This window comes from Miscanthus floridulus, chromosome 1 (assembly GCF_019320115.1).
Source record: "Miscanthus floridulus cultivar M001 chromosome 1, ASM1932011v1, whole genome shotgun sequence".
NCBI lineage: Eukaryota > Viridiplantae > Streptophyta > Magnoliopsida > Poales > Poaceae > Miscanthus > Miscanthus floridulus.
This window is the reverse complement of record NC_089580.1, coordinates 18,688,099-18,709,627: the sequence shown is the minus strand read 5'-3', so window position 1 is coordinate 18,709,627 and position 21,529 is coordinate 18,688,099. Positions and strand designations below refer to the sequence as shown.

Below are 21,529 nucleotides of genomic sequence, written 5' to 3'. Positions count from 1 at the left end.
GCACTTTGATAACCGCATTCCGATATGAGTTTCACCCTTCTTAATAGTATGGCTATCGAACCTAAATGTGATCACGCTCTCTAAGTGTCTTGATTACCAAAACAAAATAGCTCCTACTATTTATACCTTTGCCTTGAGCCTTTTGTTTTTCTCCTTCTTTTCAAGTCCAAGCACTTGATCATCACCATGGCATCACCATCATCATGTCATGATCTCCATTTGCTTCACCACTTGGATGTGCTACCTATCTCATGATCACTTGATAAACTAGGTTAGCACTTATGGCTTCATCAATTCACCAAAACCAAACTAGCGCTTTCATTATTGTTAACTAGGGTTTTTGGGAGCTCAAAAATCGAATCCGAAATTCAAACTAGAATGCTTCGTTGAATCGACGAGAAAATGAACTTATGTTTCAAATGCCATCTTTGGTGATTTATATTGAGCAAAATAGTAAAATGGTGCTTAAATGTTTTGATCCTATGATTTAGTATAAAGTATGGACTATTGCATAAAATGTTTATTGGATGAAATTAATAAGGTTTAGACATATTAAAAATTATGACGAAAGCGCAAATGGTTGTCCTAACCGGGTGTTGCCCTTTTCTAAATCTGATAATGATAGTAGACAATGCCGTTTTGACATTCAAATTCTAACAAAATTGTTTAAACATCGGCTTCATGTTCTTGTACTGTTAGTTGCCTCTAGGCGAGTACTTGAGCATGGCTTAAGTGGTAGTGGTGTTGGGTGTCACGATACCTTCGTAAATTTTTCCAAACTTCGTTAAAATGTGTCAAAGTCATGTCGTTGGTGCTCTGTTCGTGAACTGACGTTCAGCGCGACAAGCTCATGTTAGCATTCCTCTCACTCCCTCTCTAGATGCTCCCTGGTCATGACGATTGCTTTGCTAACTAGCTGGTAGTGTTGACCTTAGGTTCATGGAATTGGTTGAGCCTTCGTCGAATCAGTGAGCAGTTTTTGGCCCGCTTTAAAAAGTGTGTGTGGCATCGTTCCTAGTTTTTTGACCTGAGGCCATGGTCACCACATGCGCGAGTGTGCTGCCGGTGATGAGCTCGGGGTTGTGGCCAGGTGGCCGCCGCTGGTCAGTCCGTATGACGTTGTCGCATGTCGCTTGGTGCCGCGCAACGCCTTAGCCTCGCCGTGGCCGAGTCCCGCGAGCCAGCCTTGGTGGTCCACCGGCTGCGCGCCAGGCTAGGCTTGGCCGCCACCGCCCTGCGCCGTGCGCATGTACTGCCAAGTCATGCACAGGGCTGCACTCTGCCTTCTCTATCACCTTGCCTCGCCATGTAGCGTGCGTTCACAGCCGCTCACCTCACCTGTCACCTGCAACGGGGGGACTAAAACCGTGAGTACTCAGTTGTACTCAGCAAGACTTACTCGACATGAGAAAATCAAAGACTCTAAGGATATGCAAGGCTTTTTAGCTTCATGGTTTATTGCCTTTGTAGGAAGCATTACTAATAATATATCATTTTGTTCTAAGTTTTCAGCAATTGTTTTTAGTTAATTAGCTAATCATTCTAGGTAAGCAGCGACGCTACTTTTGAGCATGTGAGTAAGCAGGAACCTGTTTGCTGTTGCACCCAAAAATATGCATCGCGCTGTTTCCATGGAGAGAGCTAGGGAATCTTCGTCGGCATTTGGCAAGATCCCCATGTCGACTACATCAGAAAGAAATTAAAGGTCATCTATCGGTCTCCTTCTCCCCTTGTGCTCGGGGATCGTTAGACGTTAGGGCTTAGCTACCTCGGTCCCGGTGCATGGACCTTTCCTTGAATTTTGCAAACGGGACCACAGCTTTAGAATAGATCACGGTGGATTTGATTACGTTCGACGCTGGGGCACGCACCGCACCCCATAGGCCGAATCGCGTCCAATAGACACTGCAGGGTTGGCAAAGCCACGCTTTCGCCAGAGGCTTTTGCAATCGCCATGGCTCTGGCTGCATCAGCCGGGAGCCATCCGATCCGCGTCCGACGACCCAACCAGAATACCTGCGGCTCTGCGGGCTATAGTGCCGTACAACATGTCTCTGGACCGGACCGCACCGGAATTTTGTGTCCTGGCCCAAAGCGAGTACGAGTAGACATGGGAAAGGCGCAAAAGACATACAGATTGCGTAGCACGCAGGCTGCATCTCCATGGCAATAATTCGCGCCGGGAATATCTTACCCGCGTGCGCCGCCGGGTGGCCGGTGCCAGTGCCGGTGCGCCCCGACGCGAGCGCCTTAGCCGGTAAGCCAGCCTCGAGATGAGATGTCATCGGAATGGCCGGCCAGGGCGCCAGCCGCCCAGGCCATGCCTGCCAGCCGGCCGGACGGCGTGGCGGCCCCCCTTCCGTGGCCGCCGGGGGCGCGCGAACCCAGCTTGATGCAACGAGATCGGGCTGGAGATCGCGTTCCTGACACACGCCGGTGCCCGGTGACGCGTCGTCGTACGTAACGTTCTCGCTGCTATGGAAAAAAGCTGCGTGCGGTCGGCCGGGGCCCCGCCTCTTCCTAATTTTCGCGGAATGGAGGCCATCCGGACATTGCACTGGTCGTGTGTTGTTACTCGAGCCGGACCACGAATGGACAGCGCGGTTGGTGGTGGCCTCGCGCCTTTGGTGAAAATTTTGTTTGGTGCAAAATTTTGTTTGGTGCCATGGCGATGGTGCGTTCTCTTCGAGCTTGTCTCGTGGGGAAAGGCGAGAGGCTCTGCCCGTTTGGACGCCTTTCATTCAGAGCTGTTGAGACGCCATTGGTCGCAGGGAAATGCTAGGAGATATGCATGTTTGCCTATTTTTGGGCAATGCTACTATGCAAGTATGTGCCATGGTGAATTATAATTTGATAAAAGTTTTTTCACACTGCTTCTGTCTTTTTTTTTTGCGACTCACACTGCTTCTGTCTTGCTAAGTTGCTAGACGTTTTCAGTTAGAAGGATGAGATGAGAAAACCCACTTGTACCATTTTTTTTTATCCGAGCAATGACTCTTGAGGGGTCAACGAGAAGAGAGAGGTTCCTTCCCTTGATCATTAATACAGTGTTTGGTTCATGGGATAGAATGGATCCAGGTAGGTATCCCACCTTAGATCGCTGTTTGGTTCAGAGTCATTTGGAGATGGAATCGTCCCACTATTGAGATTTGGGTCCATCTCGCCCCCGGAAAACAAACGGGCGTCCTATGTGGGACGAGCGCTGAGTCCGCGCCTGAAGCAGAGCACGAGCGCGACCACCGTCGGAGGGGGAAGGAGCTGGGCGCATGACCGCCGACGAAGGGGGTAAGGAGCAGCGCAGATCCACCTAGGGCCCGGCGCACGACAAGGAGAGCATGCGGCCATAGGAGCACGAGCTCCACCTTTGACTTCGGTGTGCGGCCAAGGGGCGAGCTCCGCCCCTAGTGTCACCGTGCCCGGCCCCAGAGAGCCACGCGGAGGTCCTTGGCACGAGCTCTTGGCCGGCCCTGCCACCGCCGTAAAGGAGGTGCTGGGCAACGCACGACTAGGCTCGGCGACGGGGTAGCACGTGGCCGAGCTCAGTGGCAGGGGGTTGCACGCGCGCGAAGGCGGGGAGCGGCCACTCTTGCTGATAGAGCCGCCGCGGTGTACGACCGGGCACGGTTGGGGACGAGAGATATAAGGGGAGGAGGAAGAGAGAAAAATGACAAATTGGCCCCACTTATCTGTGGCAGTTCTCACTTTTTACGTCCTTACACCAAACATAAAACGGATTGCACGTTTAACTAGTCCTACTCTATTCTCTTCGAACCCATAAATTTTACAGAAATTAATTCGATTTTACAAAAGAGACCTAACATTTGGAAAAAAAAATCCCACGTTTAAAATAAGACCTTATTTCTCGGTTCTGATGCTTCGATGCAATGCAAGAAATGGGCATCTGATGATAAAAGAAAATGCAAAAGCATGGCGGTTCCTTTCATTTCCTTTTCGAGCAACAATCATACGGAAAGAAGCATGGACACCGTCATGTGCCTGTGAAAAAAAAGGGAGCACACCTTGTCTCATTTGAGAACAGAAATCTAAACTACGTCAAATCAAGCCCCAAGATAAACAACATTACTCACTCATTACGTGCGGTGTCTTATCCATCTTCAACAACAACGGGAACAGGAACAACTACGCTCGCGCACGGGCATCTCTGCGGGTTCGAACAATTTCCGTTTCGGACGCGAACAAACGCCAGTGCGCGAGCCAAAGCCCCCTGCCGGCCGCCGCGCGCCCGAAACGCATCGCCGCCGGGCGCGGCCGGCCGCAGAAACGGGGGACTGCCCGAAATTCTCCCCCTTCTTTTCCGCTCGCCCAGCTGCGTTCGCTAGTGCCGATCGATCCCACTCACTGGACCAAACCGAGCGATTCTGCGACGCCTTCTGGTTCGTGGGACAGCGAGCGCGTACCGTGGAGAGCGGCCAGATCCACCTCGGCGGCCCATCGGACGGCTGTGCCGGCGTGGAGGCGCGGGCCGCGCTCTGTTTGCCCCGCGCGGCTTCACCTCGTTCGCCCAGGTGTCTCGCCGGTGAAAATTCGCGGGGACGCGCGGCCGACGGGTCTTTTCACGCGAAAGGCGCCACTGCATCCACGGGGAGGCCCAGCTGCTGGGCTCGGCGAATGGGCGGTGCTCCACTGCTCGTCTGCTCCCCTTGTAGCGTGTGTTTTTTTTTTGTTTTCTCTCCTGAATCGTCCGCTGGGTTTAGTGGGTTATACGAGTAGTAATGGCGCATCTACGACTTGTCGACTTTGCCCAGTTGAAGAAACGGTGTACTCGTACTCCTCCTGGAATAAATTGGTGAAAGCTTACGACTGCACATATACGGTTTCCCTTTTTGAAAGAAAACGGGAGTAGTTTATGTACATTGTACAGTGGTGTGTTAACAATGTTTTGGAATAATATTGGTAAACTCAAAACAATACAAAAGGTCAATGAAGGATTTGGACTCGGTTAGATGCCTAAGTATTGAGTCTGTGTGGATCGTGGAAAAGTCTTGAGTGCGCTTAACCTTTCCAGGCTGGTTTAGGGCTGCCCCGCACTCCATAGAAGTTTTTTTATATTTTTAATAACATTTTTGTACTGAAGGCATAAACACGCATCATTTCTGCACAATTTTAAAAATTATATATTGTTGTCCCCCGGTAAAGCAACTTTCGAAAAAAAAAATCGTTGTACCATAGGTAGGACGATTTTTTTGAGTAAAATCGTACTTGGTAAAATGAAATTAAGATTTTTATGGAAAAATAATTTTATTTTTGCAAACACAGAACATGATTTCTCTTTAAAATCATTTTAAAGGAACAACATTCAAACTAAGTTCCGACTGTCTGTTCCCTCCCATTCTCGTTGCTTCTATAGATATGATCTTGTCAATCCGCAATGAAGGATCTAGGAACTTCCAAAAATCATGTGATTTTTTAAGTAGATGCCAAACATCAAGCACGACGGGTTTTGCTTAGATTTGGCATCATAGTTTTTGTAGTTTTGGATTTAAAGAATTATTTCAAAACTACAAAAGCTATAATATCATATTGAAGCAAAATGCACCATATTTAACTTTTAGCATTTACTTAAAAATTTACATGATTTTTTTGAGATCCCTAGATCATTCCTTTTGGATTGACAAGAGAAGATGAAGAGAAGCAACGTGGAACAGAGGGAAGTTTAAATGTCCATTACAAAAATTAAATTGTTCCCATAATATGAAACTCATTAATTTTGTTTTACTAGAGTACGAGTATTACTTTACACAAAATAATTTTACAATAGAATGATTTTCAAAAGTTGAAAAATTAGAGAGCTACTATATATAATTCTAGTATATATAATACTGCTGTGAGTAAAAAAATGAGGGAGGTAGATGTGTTGAAAAATAATAGAGGCAGGTGTGTCGTTTTTTTTTTGCAATTTTGTTCGAACAGACTATTTTGCTACTAAAATTGCCCGAGTTTACAAACATGACTTTCTACCAAAAGCACGCAAGTTGTCTTAGGCCTCTGCCGCATGAATACGTTTACTAACATGTTGTTTGAATGTCTTTTATCTGCTCTTTTCAAAACTCACACTTCCAGTTTAACTCAAGTGTACTTCTGTGTAGTACACAAAGCAGAGTACTAACAAAACAGCCAATGTAAGTTTGAGCTTGATTCTCGATTCCAAAATAAAAGAATTATATAGCTACTAAATAATAAGACATGACAACACATTCTCCATCCGACAAAAAATGTGCTAAAGCCTAGAGATGGTATCTCTATTCACTTAAAGAGGACAACGAGTAGGGTAAGAAATTAAAAGGCTATACCTATAAACATATAAATATTTGCTTGTGGTGACGGAAAGTAAGTGTGACGAGAAACAAAAAGCATAGGGAGTTCTGTTTCATGCTTTCTCACTTGTGCAAGGTGTGAATAGGGCAAAGGTCATTTCAAGCACCAGACAATGACGAAAGATAATTCTTTTTCTTGTATGGAGACGCAAACAAAACTCAAAGCAACCAAAATAGAATCTTTCTATGAAGCAGCGCTTAGCTAAACTGATATGTAATTGAGGGCAAAGTGAGTAACTTGATAAGAGAGCACAATGGGGGGGTCGATGGTGCTTCAGCTGTGAACTGGTAGTGAACCAAGATACTTTTGTCCTTGGACATTTCAACCCCAACTCGCATGTCCCTCTGCGCAAGCCCACATCAAGGTTTATCAATATGCCATCTACCGTTAAAGATGCATGCTCTGATAACTCAGTTAATCCTAAAAGGAAGATCGGTATGTCTAAGAGAGAAATTACTTCCTCTATCGCAAAAAATATATTATTTAAGATTTGTTCTAAGTCAAAATATTAAATCTGACCAAATTTGTATAAAAAGTAAATATTTATGACACCAAATAAGTAAATTACAAAATTATGCTTCACGATGGATCATAAATATTGAGCTTTTATAAACTCAAGATATTTCACTTAGAATAAAACTTTAAAACATACTTTTGACAGGAGTCGGGCGCTCCCTCTATCTAAAGGACCTCTATAATGTGTTGAATATCCGACAAAACTAATATGAAAGCACCTATGCATTATCTTCTTTGTTCTCCTGGGCTACTCGCATCCCTGGGCTAAAGAACCCCACTTGACCTAACGGCTTGAAATCTTGAATCCACACAGTACCATAGAAAAATGATAACATTATCAATTCTCAATAGAGGAAAAAGGATACATATAACCTATTTTTGCTAATAATTATAACCATGTAAATTACTCATGGGCAAATAATCACGTGGATAATTTGTTCAGTTTATGCGGTAACATCCTTATCCTTTTTCCCTACTTGCATTGCACTGCTCATTTAGGTGTGATTATAGAAAATGAAACATGACATATAATATCATTTCATTTTTGCATAGTACAAACATTATTAGCAGAAAATTGAAACAACATATATACCCCAATATTGCCACTAGGAGAAAATACCAAGAATACTCATAACAAGAGAAACATTTGATCATAAATATTGACACCAATAGTAGTTGGATGGTACATGTTTCTGAAGTATCCATCTCTTGAATTACGAAAAATACCCAAAGTACTCCTGATACATGCTTCCAAATTACCTATATCAACCATTATGAAAAAGATTTGCATAAATTACGCTAAATGCATCCTTCTAAAATACGGAGCCACCCATTCCATTATAGGAAAATGATCAAAGAATCCGAAAGAGCCACTTGTAAATTATCACATCCACCATTATGAAAAACTATCCCAAACTACCAAATGCCTCTTCTTATAAATTATCCAATATACCATTCTAAAAATGTTTAAAATGTTGCTAATATATTGCATCATTGTATATATTTTTTACCTAAGCATAGTTTTGGTCTTTCTCGCTCAATTATGTGGTGGACTTTGGATACCATACCATATATGGCCACATATAACAACGAATACACAAGTAAAATAACTTTTTGAGACCATGTTCAGTAGAGGTATACTCCCACCCAAAATATGTGCACATCTGGCACTTCGAGAAATTAAATATTCTTAAGTTTGACTAGATTTTTAGAAAATAATATTAATATTTATATCTTTAAATAGGTTTACTATGAAAATATATGATGTTATTCATCTAAAGATGTTTGTTTGGAGTCATAAATATTAATACTTTTTGTATATATTTGGTCAAATTTAGAATTTGTTGACTCCACGAAATGTGAGATGTATATTTATTTTGGGACGAATGGAGTATATTGTAAGGAAATGTGATCAATATATGTATACATTATATTGTAGGCATTTCACAAAATTCTATATTTCTTGTATTTCTAAAAAAATATTTTTACCTCATACATGCATATTAGTTTATGGACTAGTAAACACTACTAAAAAATGTCATCACCGACGGTTTGTATCGACGGTGAAAACAATTTTAAACGCCGATTTTTCTCCCTATTATGACTATCCAGTCTTTCGACCGACAGTGAAACTTATCACCGCCAGTTCCGTACAAACCGGTGGTGAAATTGCCGACAGTGAAGACAGTTTATGTGGTAGTGAAACAAAGTCAAGCGCATATAAAAGTTTGATGGCTTGCTATCATGCTTGCAGCTATGATGTCATGCTCACCTCTGTTCTTACTAAACACAATCACCACAAGCAATGCTTGCACGATCCATGGGGACCATTTTATTCGTATGCTTAAGAAAAAAAAGCCATTTTATCCGTATGATTGGTTAAGTAGAACTATATATCTATCAATCCATGATAGCCTCAGCAACAGTATGTTATGCATCCCGACTAAACCATGACACCATGACCGGGCAAGAAATGCCAAAGCATTATTATTTATTAACTTGCAAAAAGGCAGAGGGAAAACAGAGCATGGTGGATGCAAAGTAGTGGAAGAGCATGGGGCCCTCGCCTTTGTCCCTGAACGGCCAATACCTCCTCTCTCCCCTCACCGCAGCCCGGCCTACAAATACCACCCCAGCTGAGCAACCACACCATACATGCTTGCAACAAAGCTTGTGTTGTGCAACAACAGCAGCCCAGACATCTACTAGCTCCAGAGTCAGGACTACTAGCCCAAGACCACACAAGTTCCAACACCAAGTGCTTACAAATTCCGAGCTTCTCCTTGCGGCGCAGCAGTGTGCATCCTCTGCCCGCTTCTCTGATCTAAGGTAAGAAGCCTGACACGCTGGTTAAGTCAGTCGGTTACTCAAGACTCTTTGCAACAAGCGCGACTGCCAGCAATCTATCTGTTGCTCACGTCTCTTTACGATCGTGCCTCTTCACAGGGAGCAAGCGCGACTCCCACTTCACATCTTTCTCCAGGCGGCGAAGATGTCGGTGGCGGTGTGCCGTGGCCCAGCTGTTCCGGCCTTCGAGGCGCCCTGCTGGCTGCGCCCTGCCGAGCCGTACAAGCAGCCGGAGGTCGTCGTCGACGACCGGCCTGCGCAGGTGGACATATGGAACGCCATCCAGGCCGACGTCGACAAGGTGGCGCCCGCCGGCGCTAAGAAGGCGTCCAAGCCGTACGTGCACCCGCTCGTGCGCCGGTCGTCGAGCCTGATGAGCCAGAAGAGCCTCGAGGTCTGCACGGAGAGCCTCGGCAACGAGACCGGCTCCGGCGACTTCACGTCGTCCCTGGACATGGCCAGCCTATTCGACTCGCCGCTGCCGGCGGCGGCGGCTGCCGCAGCACCGGAGGAGTCCTTCTGGCAGCACGACGCGGCTCGCTGCTGCGAGGAGGAGCAGTGGGAAAGCAAGGATCTCGCGGCGGTGAACTACCACTGCTCGGCCGGGACGCGGTCACCGCGCCGCTCGTTCCCGCCGCCGCTGCCGTCCATGTCGCGCAGCGACGGGCCGTGCCTGCAGATGTGCGCGCGCCGCCAGGACGGGCGCCTCGTGGTCGAGGCCGTGGTGGTGAGGCCGCGCGGGTACCTCCACGCGAAGCGTCAGGGCGGACGCCTCCGCCTCTCCTTCGTCGAGTGCTCTGCTCGCGACCAGAGCGCGGCGAGCAAGATCACCGAGGCCGCAGCAGAGGCGCCGTACTTCCGCACCGTGGAGCCCAGAAGCGTGCAGGAGGAAGAGGCGGCCGTGGAAATGGAGGAGGACGACGAGGTGATGGAGGAGGACGAGGATGTGGAGGTGGTGGACAGGGGCACCGTCGTCGAGGTCAAGGTGAGCATGCAGCCGCAGACGCACACCGCGGCCAAGGTGCACCGCTCGACGCTCGTGATCAACAAGTTCGTCGGCAGCACGCCGGTGTCCGCTGACCAACCCCGGTGCCACACCGACGACACGACACAGCACGAGGCGGACACCTGCGACGAGACGGCGACGGCAGTCACCACGCCCGACCCTGCGCCGGGTGCCGTCGTCCACGACGACGCTGGCGGCCGCGGTCGCCGTGGCCTCGACGGGGACCGACGTCGACGTCCCGCCGGCTCCGGAGGACGACGACGAGTGCGGCGGGCTGCACCTTTCCGGCGCCTCCGCCGCGGCCGAGACCAAGCAGCTCCTGCTGTCGTTCACGTCGCGGAGGGGGGACAAGCAGGACCTGCTGCAGAGCGTGCGGCGGTGCAGGCAGCTGCGGCAGAAGAAGCTCTTCATCCTGGAGCCCTGCTGCATTGCCACCTCCTGAACAAAAAAACCATCCATCACAGTCAGAGCCACACTTGCAGCGATGAATGCGACAGTTCGGTCGCGCGCGTCGCCATTGCTAGCTTTAAATTAACAAAAATGCTACAGGACACATGTGTTTCTTGGTTTGGTGGCGCATAAATTTTCTGGCTGCAGGATGAAGAATAGAACGTCTGATCTGTGCTGCTTGCTTTGTGTCTGTCATGTGGGGTCTGGATATTGGCGTCACTGTTTATTTTTTTGGAGTCGCGCCTGTCCCCTCCGACACTCTCCTGGTAGGAGAGGCGACCTCGCCGCTCCGCTCCTCCCCGTCTCTGTGTGTCTCCCCGTCCTCACCAATCGGCTGCTCGTTCGTCGTCTGCCATTGCTAGAGCTCTGAGGTACCTGCTTTCGTCATATGATCCCCTGTTTTTGCGCTTGTTTGATTTTGTTGTCGGCTTTGAAAGTTCCGCTGCTCGTCGGGAGTAGGACTGGCACCAGGCAGCTTGCCTCCCTGCTAGGATAACGGTGGTTTGCTCTTCCTGCTCAGTGCTGTTTTTTGGTGCTCTGAAGTTTGCCTCATCTGTTTCCTGATGGATGGAGATTTGGGTGGGGAATTTTTGGACGTAGATGGGGGATTTCCGTTGGATTTGAGGGATTTTGAGTTGTGCCTGTCGATTTGGTTGCAGTAGGGCCAGTTGCTAGGGTGCATGGCGCATCGACTCTGTTCGCAGGCAGAGTTCGTTTGCGGCCGTGGTTCCTTGCTCGGACGGCAGGCACGACGAGTGCGTGGGCCAAGTGGGGCTTGCCGTCGGGGCGCACGTTTGGCAAGCAGTGGCATGGGGGCGCTGGGTTAATCCTTGTTCAATGTCTGCAGCGGGTGCATCAGGCATGGTGCTTGCCATGGCTACTATGTGATGGATGAGTAGCAGCAACTCTGATTCTATTCATTTGAATGTTGGATGTTGTGCTGTGTGACCAGGAATCTGTTATGGCTGTGGCCGTGTGGGGTTATTGCTTATTGATGTGATCTGTAGAGACTTTGTGATAGAACTTTGAAGTGTCTCCTAGGTTTAGATGTGGTTCGTGAATGAAGCTGGTCTGTAGGTTTGTCTAGTTCAGCATCGAGCATCCATTTCTTTGTGCAGTGCCCCGAATAATCATGGATTTTTCAGTGTTCATTGTCGAATTAAACATGTATGTTTTGTTTTATCAAACCAAACCTGATGTCTGCAATGGTCTGAAGCCTCTTGAATGCAAGGTGATATTGATAGTTTGGAATCTCGCCACCGCAAGCAAGCATTCTTGTAGAACTGATTGAATGCAAGGCGATGGCAATAATTTGGATTGTGCAGAGTTCATTTCAGAATGAATCGGTCAGACTTCATGTTCAGGCTTGCGTGTTCTCTATATGTGGTTTATTGGTTTGTCATCGTCAAACACTAGTAGCAGACATGAGTTTAGGTAGATGTGATCATTTCTTTCCTCAACTCAAGCTGGCAACTCCGCCTTTTATCAACAGTACAATCATTCAGCGCAAACCCAATTTGAGTTTCTGTTTCTTTGTGTTTGGGTAACCAGTAGAACCTGGTGTCTGAAGTTCCTCGATCTGCTTGGTCTGCTCTGAATCTTTCCTGTAATCGTGTTTATAAACATTTAATTAAATAGGTTTACAAAGGTGGCTCATGATTACTTGACAAAAATTTTCCTTAGAAACTTGTGTCCTTGTAGCAGTGTACCCACCTGTTCATGAAAGATAGGTTAAGTTTTAGTGATCAGACCTCCTTCTCTAGGGTTTCACATCGTTTAAGTATGGCTTGCATGTCAGATGGTATTACTGGTGTGGAACTTCTTTCCTTTGCTTCTGCCATTCTGAACCATAAGAATGTAATGGAACATCTCAAACTGTAGGATAATTATAACTCATTGTTCAAGACCATTTTGTTGAAAGAAGAGAACCATCACATACTTGCGTGAGCGCTCAACCCTGCGCTTCTTTATAGGATCTTCATTATCAGCTGCAGAGTTAACTAATTAGATTGTTTGGTGATTAAGAAAAAACTGCACAGTAGTATATGATATTTTAAGCTACTATGCTCATTTGACACAAGTACATATGTACATGACAATTTCATATATTTCAAGTTTCCCCGAATATCTTATGAACATGTGTTTAGGGTGAGTGATTATTTTAAGAAATGACCATATGCCAATTATTTGGTGCCCAAAAATAAGTTATCTTTTGGATATACCTGCTTGTTCTGATGAAATGGATCCCATTCGAGTAAGGGCTGCTTTCTGCAAATGAGAAAAATGATCCTTATTGAAATAATTCAACAGAACAAACTTTTGATGCTCCAGAAGTATGAGTTGAACTTACCTTTCTCTCATCTATCAAAGTATCCTTTTGTACCCTCTCTTTGTATTCTGTACATTTTTGAACAAATATAAACACAATTTTATTCTCCCATGGCTTGATAATAATGACACCGTTATAGGAGAAAAGATCAAACATTCTCACATTCATGTTGCGACTCAAGTTTTCATTCTCTATAACAGTTTAATGGTCTAGTTCTTTCTTTGGTATTCTATATGAAGCATTGTCTGTCTTACTTGATGTGGTCGAACAAATTTTCAGTTGCACATATGTGAGCTTGAGCATAGTTGCTATGCTGAATCTAAGCCATGGCATTCGGTAGTCGACGGAGAATCTTAGTTGCTCACTGAACCCCACATCTTCTGTTGTTGTTTGTTTTTTCTGAAAAATTAAATGTTGATTTCAGTACTGAACTAAAGTAAAAGAGCTCACTCATGTGAGTTACTGAATGGTAGGTATGCATAATTTTTAAGAAAACTGTAGCTGATTAAACATTATTATTTTTTGTTATATAGCCATGGATGATGATGAGTTGGGTTCTGATGCTCAATCTATAAATGGTGAGAGTGATGATGACTTTGATATGAACTCTGAAGAAGACAACAACTCTGATTCATTGAATATTGATGAGGTAATAAGTTTACTTGATTTTGTTTGTTTATGCACCTGTGTATATAACATGATACTTGTTTGTGACTTAAAGGCTTTGTTATTGTTGTTGTTGCTACTGCCTTTTTAGGGGATCCAAACTCCTCAGATGATGATATTGATCCTGCTGTAGCAGTCTAGGCTTTCAAGCATCTGAAAGGAGTGTTTTCTGGAGTATGTTCTAAAACTTTTATTACTGAACAATGCATATTTCTGTATCTCTTTTGGACTATTACCTTCACTATGTCATAGTCATAGGAGTAGGACATCAGTCTATGTCTCATTTGCACATATCAACCTTTTCTGTTCTTATTATCTAGCAGTTAAGTTACTCGAATCAGTCTATGTCACTATGTTTTTTTGAACTAACTATTGATATTGTTTTTTTCAGTTTTCTAAGTCTATTCAGAAGAAAGGGAAACCACGATGTTCTGGAGTTCAGAAGCGTGCTGCAAAGGTAAATTTAGTAGCATGTGATTTTTTGACACCATGTTTAGTGAACTGATGATTAGTTTCATAACTGAAAACTTATTTTTTTCATTGGTTTTTTAGAATACTAGAGATGTTAAAGGCACCGTTAAAGGAAAATCAACTGCCGATGAGAGTTCATCTGGTAAAGCAGGAAGCAGGTGCAATAATAAGTATTTTGGACATAAAATAAGAGAATTGGATGAGCGTAAGAAAAAGATCATCAGGGATCATGGATTTGGGATCTTGCTTGGGTATGTTGGATGTTCAGTGCCTAGAAACTTTGTCCAATAGATTACGGATCAAGTCGATGTCAACTGTTGTGATATACTTATTGGAGGCAAAGTAGTCCCTTTTTCTGCAAAATTAGTTCACCTTTTCTTAGGGATTTCAATTAGTGGTGAAGACATCAGGCAACAGAAAGATGAGTCTGCAAAGGCTAATTTTCTTAAAGAAATCAATGAGACTTCTTTGCCCCTCATCAAGACCTTTGGCAAGAAGTTGGTAAGCAACACTTTGTCTGATGATGACATCTTCTAATACTTCATGGTTGTTGCATTGTCAACTTTTCTGTGACTAAACTCAAGTACTCTTCTCAGCCCCAAGTATCTAGGTGCTTTGATTGATGTTTCGACTGTGAAATATTGGGACTGGTCCAAGTTTGTATTTGAATGGTTGTTTGCTTCAATATCATTATACAAAAAAAAGCAAAGAAGGACAATCGGTGGCTACATATACTTCTTTGTGGTATGTCTTTTTTCCGTTGCTTGTTTTTCTATCAATTACTTTTTGTCATCTATATGTAATGTATTTACTGACAACTTTGTAATTTCTTGTAGGCTTACTATCTAGACTTCCTAAACTTTGGATCTCGTCACTAGCTTCCCCCAAATTTGCTAAGAATTCTATGTTGGAAAGGTTCTATGATAAAAAAAATATGCTTCATATGATTGTGTCTCTGTTGATAAGTTTGGAAAGCATCCGATAAGTCTTGGTTTGAGATTTTATGAGTGTTGTCATGTTTGTTTTGTTCTTGTTTAGATTACTGACTGACTAACTGTAATATATTTTGTGTAGGTCAAATCTATTGAGGAAACTTGTTATGCTGAATCTTTGTTACCGGATGATACTTGTGCTTCTTTTAGGGATTCTCTGTATACTGATTGTAGATTATTTGATGAACAAGTAGGTGTCTTGTTCAGTATGTTCATGAGTATTTCATTTAGTTTAATATTTGTGTGGTTTAGTTCATTGCTATTTTAATATGCAGAATCCACAATTGTTGCTATTTTAAATTACTATTAATTTGACATGACAGGACAATGAAGCTTTGTGTGGCATTTTCCAAGAACATCACATAACACATGGTTTCAGGAGCCCTAACAAACTTGTTATCTCAATATTCTAGTACATGAAAAACTATCATGGCATGTAGTTGATGATGATCCACTGCCTGAGAATTCTATTGCCGGAATCCCTTCTCTAGCCAATGTTAGCCACAAAGATGATGATGCAATGGCTCATGAATTTGAAGCCCCAACGCCTGCTGCTTCAACTCATACCATTGTGGAAGATGTTTTGGATACCACATTGCCTACTGCTGCTGTATTTAATGTGGAAGTTGTTGATCCCACAATGGCTGCTGCTACTAAAATTAATGATGAAGAAGTTTCTATGATTGAAAAAGTTGATTCAGATAGTGCATACAATGTTTTTGGTAGTGACAATTGTGGTGTTTCTCAGGCAACTGTAATTATTTCTTCCAATAACTCATCAGCTCAAGGTACATAAAGTATTTTTTGTAGCATTTTTTCAGCATTGAGTTAACTTTGTATCTCTTGTTCATACTCTTATGAATATTTTTGAGGTGCAGATTCAGGTAGAAGGAAGAAGAAGAGGAAAAACTATGCATCACAAACTTCCACTCCTGATAGTGTAGCTTCTAGGACTCGACATGGACTATCTCAACATCTTGGAAAATCCCCTCTCAGTTGCAGAAAAGATGATGATGCTGAGGTCAATGTTTTGAATATGTTCTTGTGTTTTGAATAGAGATTTAGTTACAAATTATTTCCCTGAATAATATGTATTTGTAAATTTTAGGCAAGTGTACTGGATTATGCTAGAAATGGAGGTACAAAGGATAATCCTATACTTTTTGAAGAAGCCCTAATGTTAGCTTCTAAAGCTGCAACCAAACGTCAGAAGCTTGTTCTAAAAGTGAGTTTCCATGTTTTGCTATTTTTTTTGTTTTCTGTGTGTGCTCCTCACTGCTATATATAGATAGCCTGAATAATGTGTCTAGTTGTTGTGCACTAGTCTCACCTGTTAGTCCATCATTTAGCATAAGTTGCATCTTTTTCCTTCCATTTTATTAGCTATGTCATTGATCAACCTTGTTTAAGGCAGCAGCATACTGCTCTGCATAGCTACATTATTGTGTCTGTCATGATCACCGATTCCTAAGGAAGATATACATAGCTGAAGTAACACTTTTGATAATTTGAGCAACTTTTTCTTATTGGAGAGAATATTCCTATAACTGAAATATGATGATGTCCCATGATCTTCACTTCTAGTTTAGATTTATTACAAAATTCTTAAATCTTTTTTTCTACCAAAAATGTAGTGTTTATTTTATCTTCCAATGGTTGAACAACTAAGTCTAAATGGCATTGGTGCAGTATGTAAAAAGGGCAATCAAGTCCATAAGAAGCTGGTGCAACATTGCCTAGTCTTGGGGAACAGAATTATATATAGGACAGGGTCATCAAAGGTTTTAACCAAGGCCCTTAATGTTGACAAGTGTTCCACTTCCACATATCTCTTCTCCTCCATTTACCTTCTCTCTGCTTCGCATCAAGTCACACAATTCCTGTAGTGCTCTAGATTTAGAATACTATGCAGCAGTGACCAAGCCATTGTGTAGGTGTGGGCATGGTCCATTGGGTAGGTGTGGGCATGGTCCATTGGCAGCATGCCCGTTGTGGTCATCCACTGAACTGGGAAGCAAGTCTTCATCTCATGCTAATTGTGGCTATGTATCCATGTTTGGCAGTGGTCCAGTTTTTCTACTTTTTGGATTTTGCTTCTCTTAGGTTGAAATATGCTAGCTTCTTATTGGATGGCACTCCAAACTGTTTTGTGGGAGAAGCCCAGTAGGTTGGTGGGTGGGCAACAGAGGGAAAGCTAGACAAAAGCTAGGAAGGAAAAACTCTTGGCTTCTTTCTTGATGGCAGCCTCAGGTTCTCTAAGAACCAATAGTAGAAGGCAGTTGTTTGGTCTCTGTTTTGGTTTTAGCAAGAGAAACTGAGGCTAGAAGTGGGGCGTAAAACATAGTCCATAGCACTTAGAAGCTAATTTATTCCATGTACCTTTTAAAACATGCTGCTGAGCCTTATCAAAGAAATGAGCATATTCTTTTGTATGATATACTTGGACACAGAAAGTATTGATCTTGTACAATCTAGTAGTGTTGCATCGTGCATTACCTGGTGCCCTAGAATAAGATAATTAATTTCAATTAATAGAGCCAAGTTAAGGTTATCCTCATCGCATGCTCATTTCCCTTCCATCATTGGGTAATATTTTTACCTTAACAGTGTCATGGAAAATAAATCCTTGCAATTGATCACTAAGGCTTTATTACTTTACTAGTGTCATGGATAATAAATCCCTATGATAGATCACTGATGCACTACAGATATGACTTATATATTGCCTGAATAATGTATTTGTCAATTTTAGGTAATTATGCTGGATCATACTGGAAATGGAGGTACAAAGGATAATCCTGTACTTGTTGAAGAAGGCCCATTGTTTGCTGCAACCAAACGTAAGAAGATTGAACTAAAACTGAATTGTGTTCATGTCCAAACTATCTTGTTCTGATCATGTGATAGTTGACATCCATTTTTCTTATTTGTTTTTCAGTCCAAGGACAATGTGAAATTAGATGCATTGAAGAATGTCCAAACTGCTTCTAGTGCACAGACAATGTTTTTAGACCCAAAAGCTATTCCCTGCCATTTAAAAGAAACTCAACTGGCTAAAAATGCAGCTCATGCTTTGGATCGTACTGGTTAATACTTTTTCTAGATTGCACCTTTATTAGTAGTAAATTGCACTTTTAAAATACTGCAATTATGGTATTTGACATGTGCAATATTTGTTCTTTATCACCTGTAAGTTTGAACCTTCTTTACCAATTTAGTATTTGATAAAGATGGGAAAGCACCTGTTCAGAAACCTTGTATGAAGAATAAGGCTCCCTACTTTAATAGTCCTAGCATGCCATCTTTTAGAATGTTTGATGATGAGGATGATTTAGGAAATTATGTTGAAGATCCTAAACTGAGGCATCCTATCAGTCCAGTATCTAGTAAGCTTGTACTTTAGAGTATAATCTTCAGAGAGAAGCCTAAGTGTTACCTTCTAAAGCTGCAGCTACACATAAGAATGTCCAACTAAATGTGAGTTTTGTATTTTCTAGTTTTTTTTGTTTGAAGTCAAGGTGCTTTGTCATTGATTATCTCATAGAACAAAAAAAGAGTTTCTTGTAACTTGTCTTATTGTACTAACACTTGATTTACTTTCACTCTTTGATAGGTTCAATCCGAGAGCAGCTTCTACTTCCAATTTTGCCCTGCATCAGAGGGTTAGATGTTTGTTGACCGGATGGTGTCTAATCCATTTGGTGGAGGCGGTAATGTGAGCAATCAGGAAACTATTTAGACCAAAAGAAATGACAATGTTGAAACTGTAAGCTTGTTTATTAGATTAGATCAATATAATATTGTGACATATCTTGTGTTCTCTTTTGTCTCTTTTCTGTAACTAATATGGTAGTATTTTTTGATTAGGACCTTGTCCATATGGAGTCTTTACCTTTTACTTATTATTCTATGACTGCTGAAGATCCAACTGTTGTTGTTCCTCTAGCTGCAATCAGCCCTTCTGGAGAACACTATGACATTGTAAATTGACATCTTTAGTTTTATCAATTTAGAACAATTGTCTTGTGAGATGACCTGCTGATTTTGCTTTTGGTGCAGCCATGGTAGTGGAAGGATAATTGTTAGTAGTTGGGGCTGCTCTCAGTCATGTAATAGCTAGTACATGTAGTTGTAGTAGTATCCATACTCTAGTGTACCTTAGCGGTACTAGTGCTGTATATATTGAGAATAAAGGCAATAGAAGCATTTATGTTGTCCCTTTCTTTATACCTCTCAGCCATGTTTGTTTGTGTGATTGTTTGTTAGGTATTTGGAGAATAGAATGAAATAGTATGAACCCTATTATGTCAATTTTTACTTTATGATTTTTGAACAACTTTATGTTTTTTCCTAATTTTGTAGGCACCTACACCTCTTGAATCCCATCGAGGTGGGGCTTCTATTTCTGCAAAAAGTATGGGAAACAATGGTTTATCAGACGACTCTGAGTCCTTTTCAAACCAAGGTCCTTGGTACTCTTCTAGTGCAAAGTTGGTTGTTCATTGTCCTAGGAGGATAGTGATCCCAAGTAAATACAAGTTGATCCCTTATATGATGCCTCATTCATAGATGATAGTGTCGAGGCTTGAAGCTGATGTGTATACTATTGTTTTGAAGATGGTAGAAACTGAACATTCCGAGTAAGTTTTAAATGTTTACAACCTCCTTAGCATTTTCACCACTCATGAGTACACTTGAATCTAGTAATTATGAATTGTTTTCATTTGTCTTAGTCTTACAGTAATCGATTATGAGCAAGTGGTTGTGAAATTAAGTGCACTTGCAAGTTCTCTTAAGCCTCAAGGAAAGCTCCATTACTTTGTAGTGAATGCTTTGTGCAGATTGTTATTTCATAGGAAACACTCTAAGAATTCTTACAAGCATTATTTCTTCTCTAAAGTTGGTGTAAGTGTCATTTATTTCTTTTTTTTTCTCAATTCCATGTGGTAACTATATCAAATAAAATAATATTGACCAATCTATTTTTGTAGGACTATTTTATTAGAAATTATGGTCCTAATGATAGCAAGGAGAAGGAGCTATATGATAATGCAGTGAAATGTTTTAAGGGTGATGGTCGTGCAAGGTCATTAGCATACAGGCAATATATAAGTAACACATCCTTTTAATTTTTTTAAGCTTTAGCACATATGTTGTGTGCATTGCAGTTGTGCTAATAATCCTTTTTTCATTTTATGTTATTTTGTCAGCTTTATTTTCCAATTATTTTCCTTGATCGGTGGTATGTGGTTGTTGTGTATATCACTCAAAAATTGATTGTAATCTTGGATTCCTCTACTCTACATTTTGGAGTAGACTCACATTTCCATAAAGTTGTCTGTGATGAATTTGTAAGTAGTAGCAGCACGTGGATTCACATCATTTTGTTTGAATGCAATGTGAAATTTTGTTCAAATAAGAAAAAATATATATCTACACTCTAATTATTTTCTCTACCTGCTTTTAGATACTAAACTTGACCATAATCTAGAGTGAAGTTGTTCAAATTGACTTTGGGTTCCATGGATATGAAGTTATCTATGCAGATGTACCTCAGCAGACTGAGAAGTAGGTAATGTACAATCTTTTTTTAATTTTTTTAGATCATATCATTTTGTGTGGTGCTTATAATATTCTGTCTTGTCTTTCTCATATCTTATTTCAGCTTAAGCAATGATAGTGGTATCTTCATGATGAAGAATCTAGAGCTTTGGGAGCTAAATGTCTATTTGATGGACAAGTTTTCTAAAGCTGATATTAGGCATCTTCATATCAAGTACGTCAATGACATAATTTCTAATGAATACAATAGTTCTGATGATGGTCGATCTAAAGTGATGAAGTATGATACTGAGGTAGTACTAGTTGCAATGTCACTTTGTGTATTTGTCAGTGCAGAAAGTGACCAACACGTAAATATTTATAGTTTTGCCATATGTTGTGATCGGATGTGGCCTAGCACTCAATGACACAGGGTTTATACTGATTTAGGCAACGTGCCCTAAGTCTAGTTTGAGTTATCGGTGACTTTATTCCTGAGCCCAGGTGCTCAAAGTTTGTTGTGGGGTTATAAACAAGAGGGAGAAAGATGGGGGTGCAAGAGGTCTGGTCGGACTTTGGATTGAAGGGCCGAGAGTGACGGGAGCTCCTACGTGCGCTAAGTATTCGAGCATGTGCTCTGTATAGCTTTAGAGTGTCTAAAGCTAGCAGAGGGTGAATCGATCGTTGGTTGTTCGAATCGTTTGAGTCCTCCTCCTTTTTGAGGGAGCGCATCCCCTTTTATAGATGAAGGGGATGGTCTTACAAGTGATAGAGAGAGGGAGAGAGAGCGTACATATGCTACTAAGTCTTGTTGCCTATGCCATCGGGTACAAGATGATTGTAGGCGCCCATAAAACTGTTGATGTTAGACGCATG

General features: G+C 42.4%; 1 protein-coding gene and 1 pseudogene across 3 annotated transcripts; both read left to right on the top strand.

Moving 5' to 3' along the window:
* Positions 1-9,052: 9,052 nt before the first annotated feature.
* On the top strand, positions 9,053-10,833 carry LOC136474883 (protein FAF-like, chloroplastic; annotated as a pseudogene).
* LOC136474894 (uncharacterized) lies at positions 10,797-20,211 on the top strand. 3 transcript variants are annotated; one of them, XR_010763040.1, is made up of 15 exons: positions 10,797-11,025; positions 13,517-13,632; positions 13,741-13,823; positions 14,041-14,106; positions 14,202-14,621; positions 14,717-14,864; positions 14,957-15,035; positions 15,195-15,302; positions 15,436-15,900; positions 15,991-16,133; positions 16,221-16,337; positions 17,865-17,952; positions 18,726-18,827; positions 19,475-19,752; positions 20,104-20,211. XR_010763040.1 is itself a non-coding variant. In XM_066472469.1 (13 exons), exons 9-13 carry the CDS (start codon positions 15,633-15,635, stop codon positions 18,788-18,790), a joined length of 681 nt encoding a protein of 226 aa, XP_066328566.1. In that variant the 5' UTR covers positions 10,797-11,025; positions 13,517-13,632; positions 13,741-13,823; positions 14,041-14,106; positions 14,202-14,621; positions 14,717-14,864; positions 14,957-15,035; positions 15,195-15,302; positions 15,436-15,632; the 3' UTR covers positions 18,791-19,343. The 3 variants fall into 3 exon arrangements, 1 of the variants encoding a protein (XP_066328566.1); XR_010763041.1 differs by lacking the exons at positions 19,475-19,752; positions 20,104-20,211 and adding exons at positions 18,051-18,198; positions 18,980-19,343 and having other exon boundaries at positions 18,726-18,878; XM_066472469.1 differs by lacking the exons at positions 19,475-19,752; positions 20,104-20,211 and having other exon boundaries at positions 18,726-19,343.
* The last annotated feature ends 1,318 nt before the right edge of the window (positions 20,212-21,529 follow it).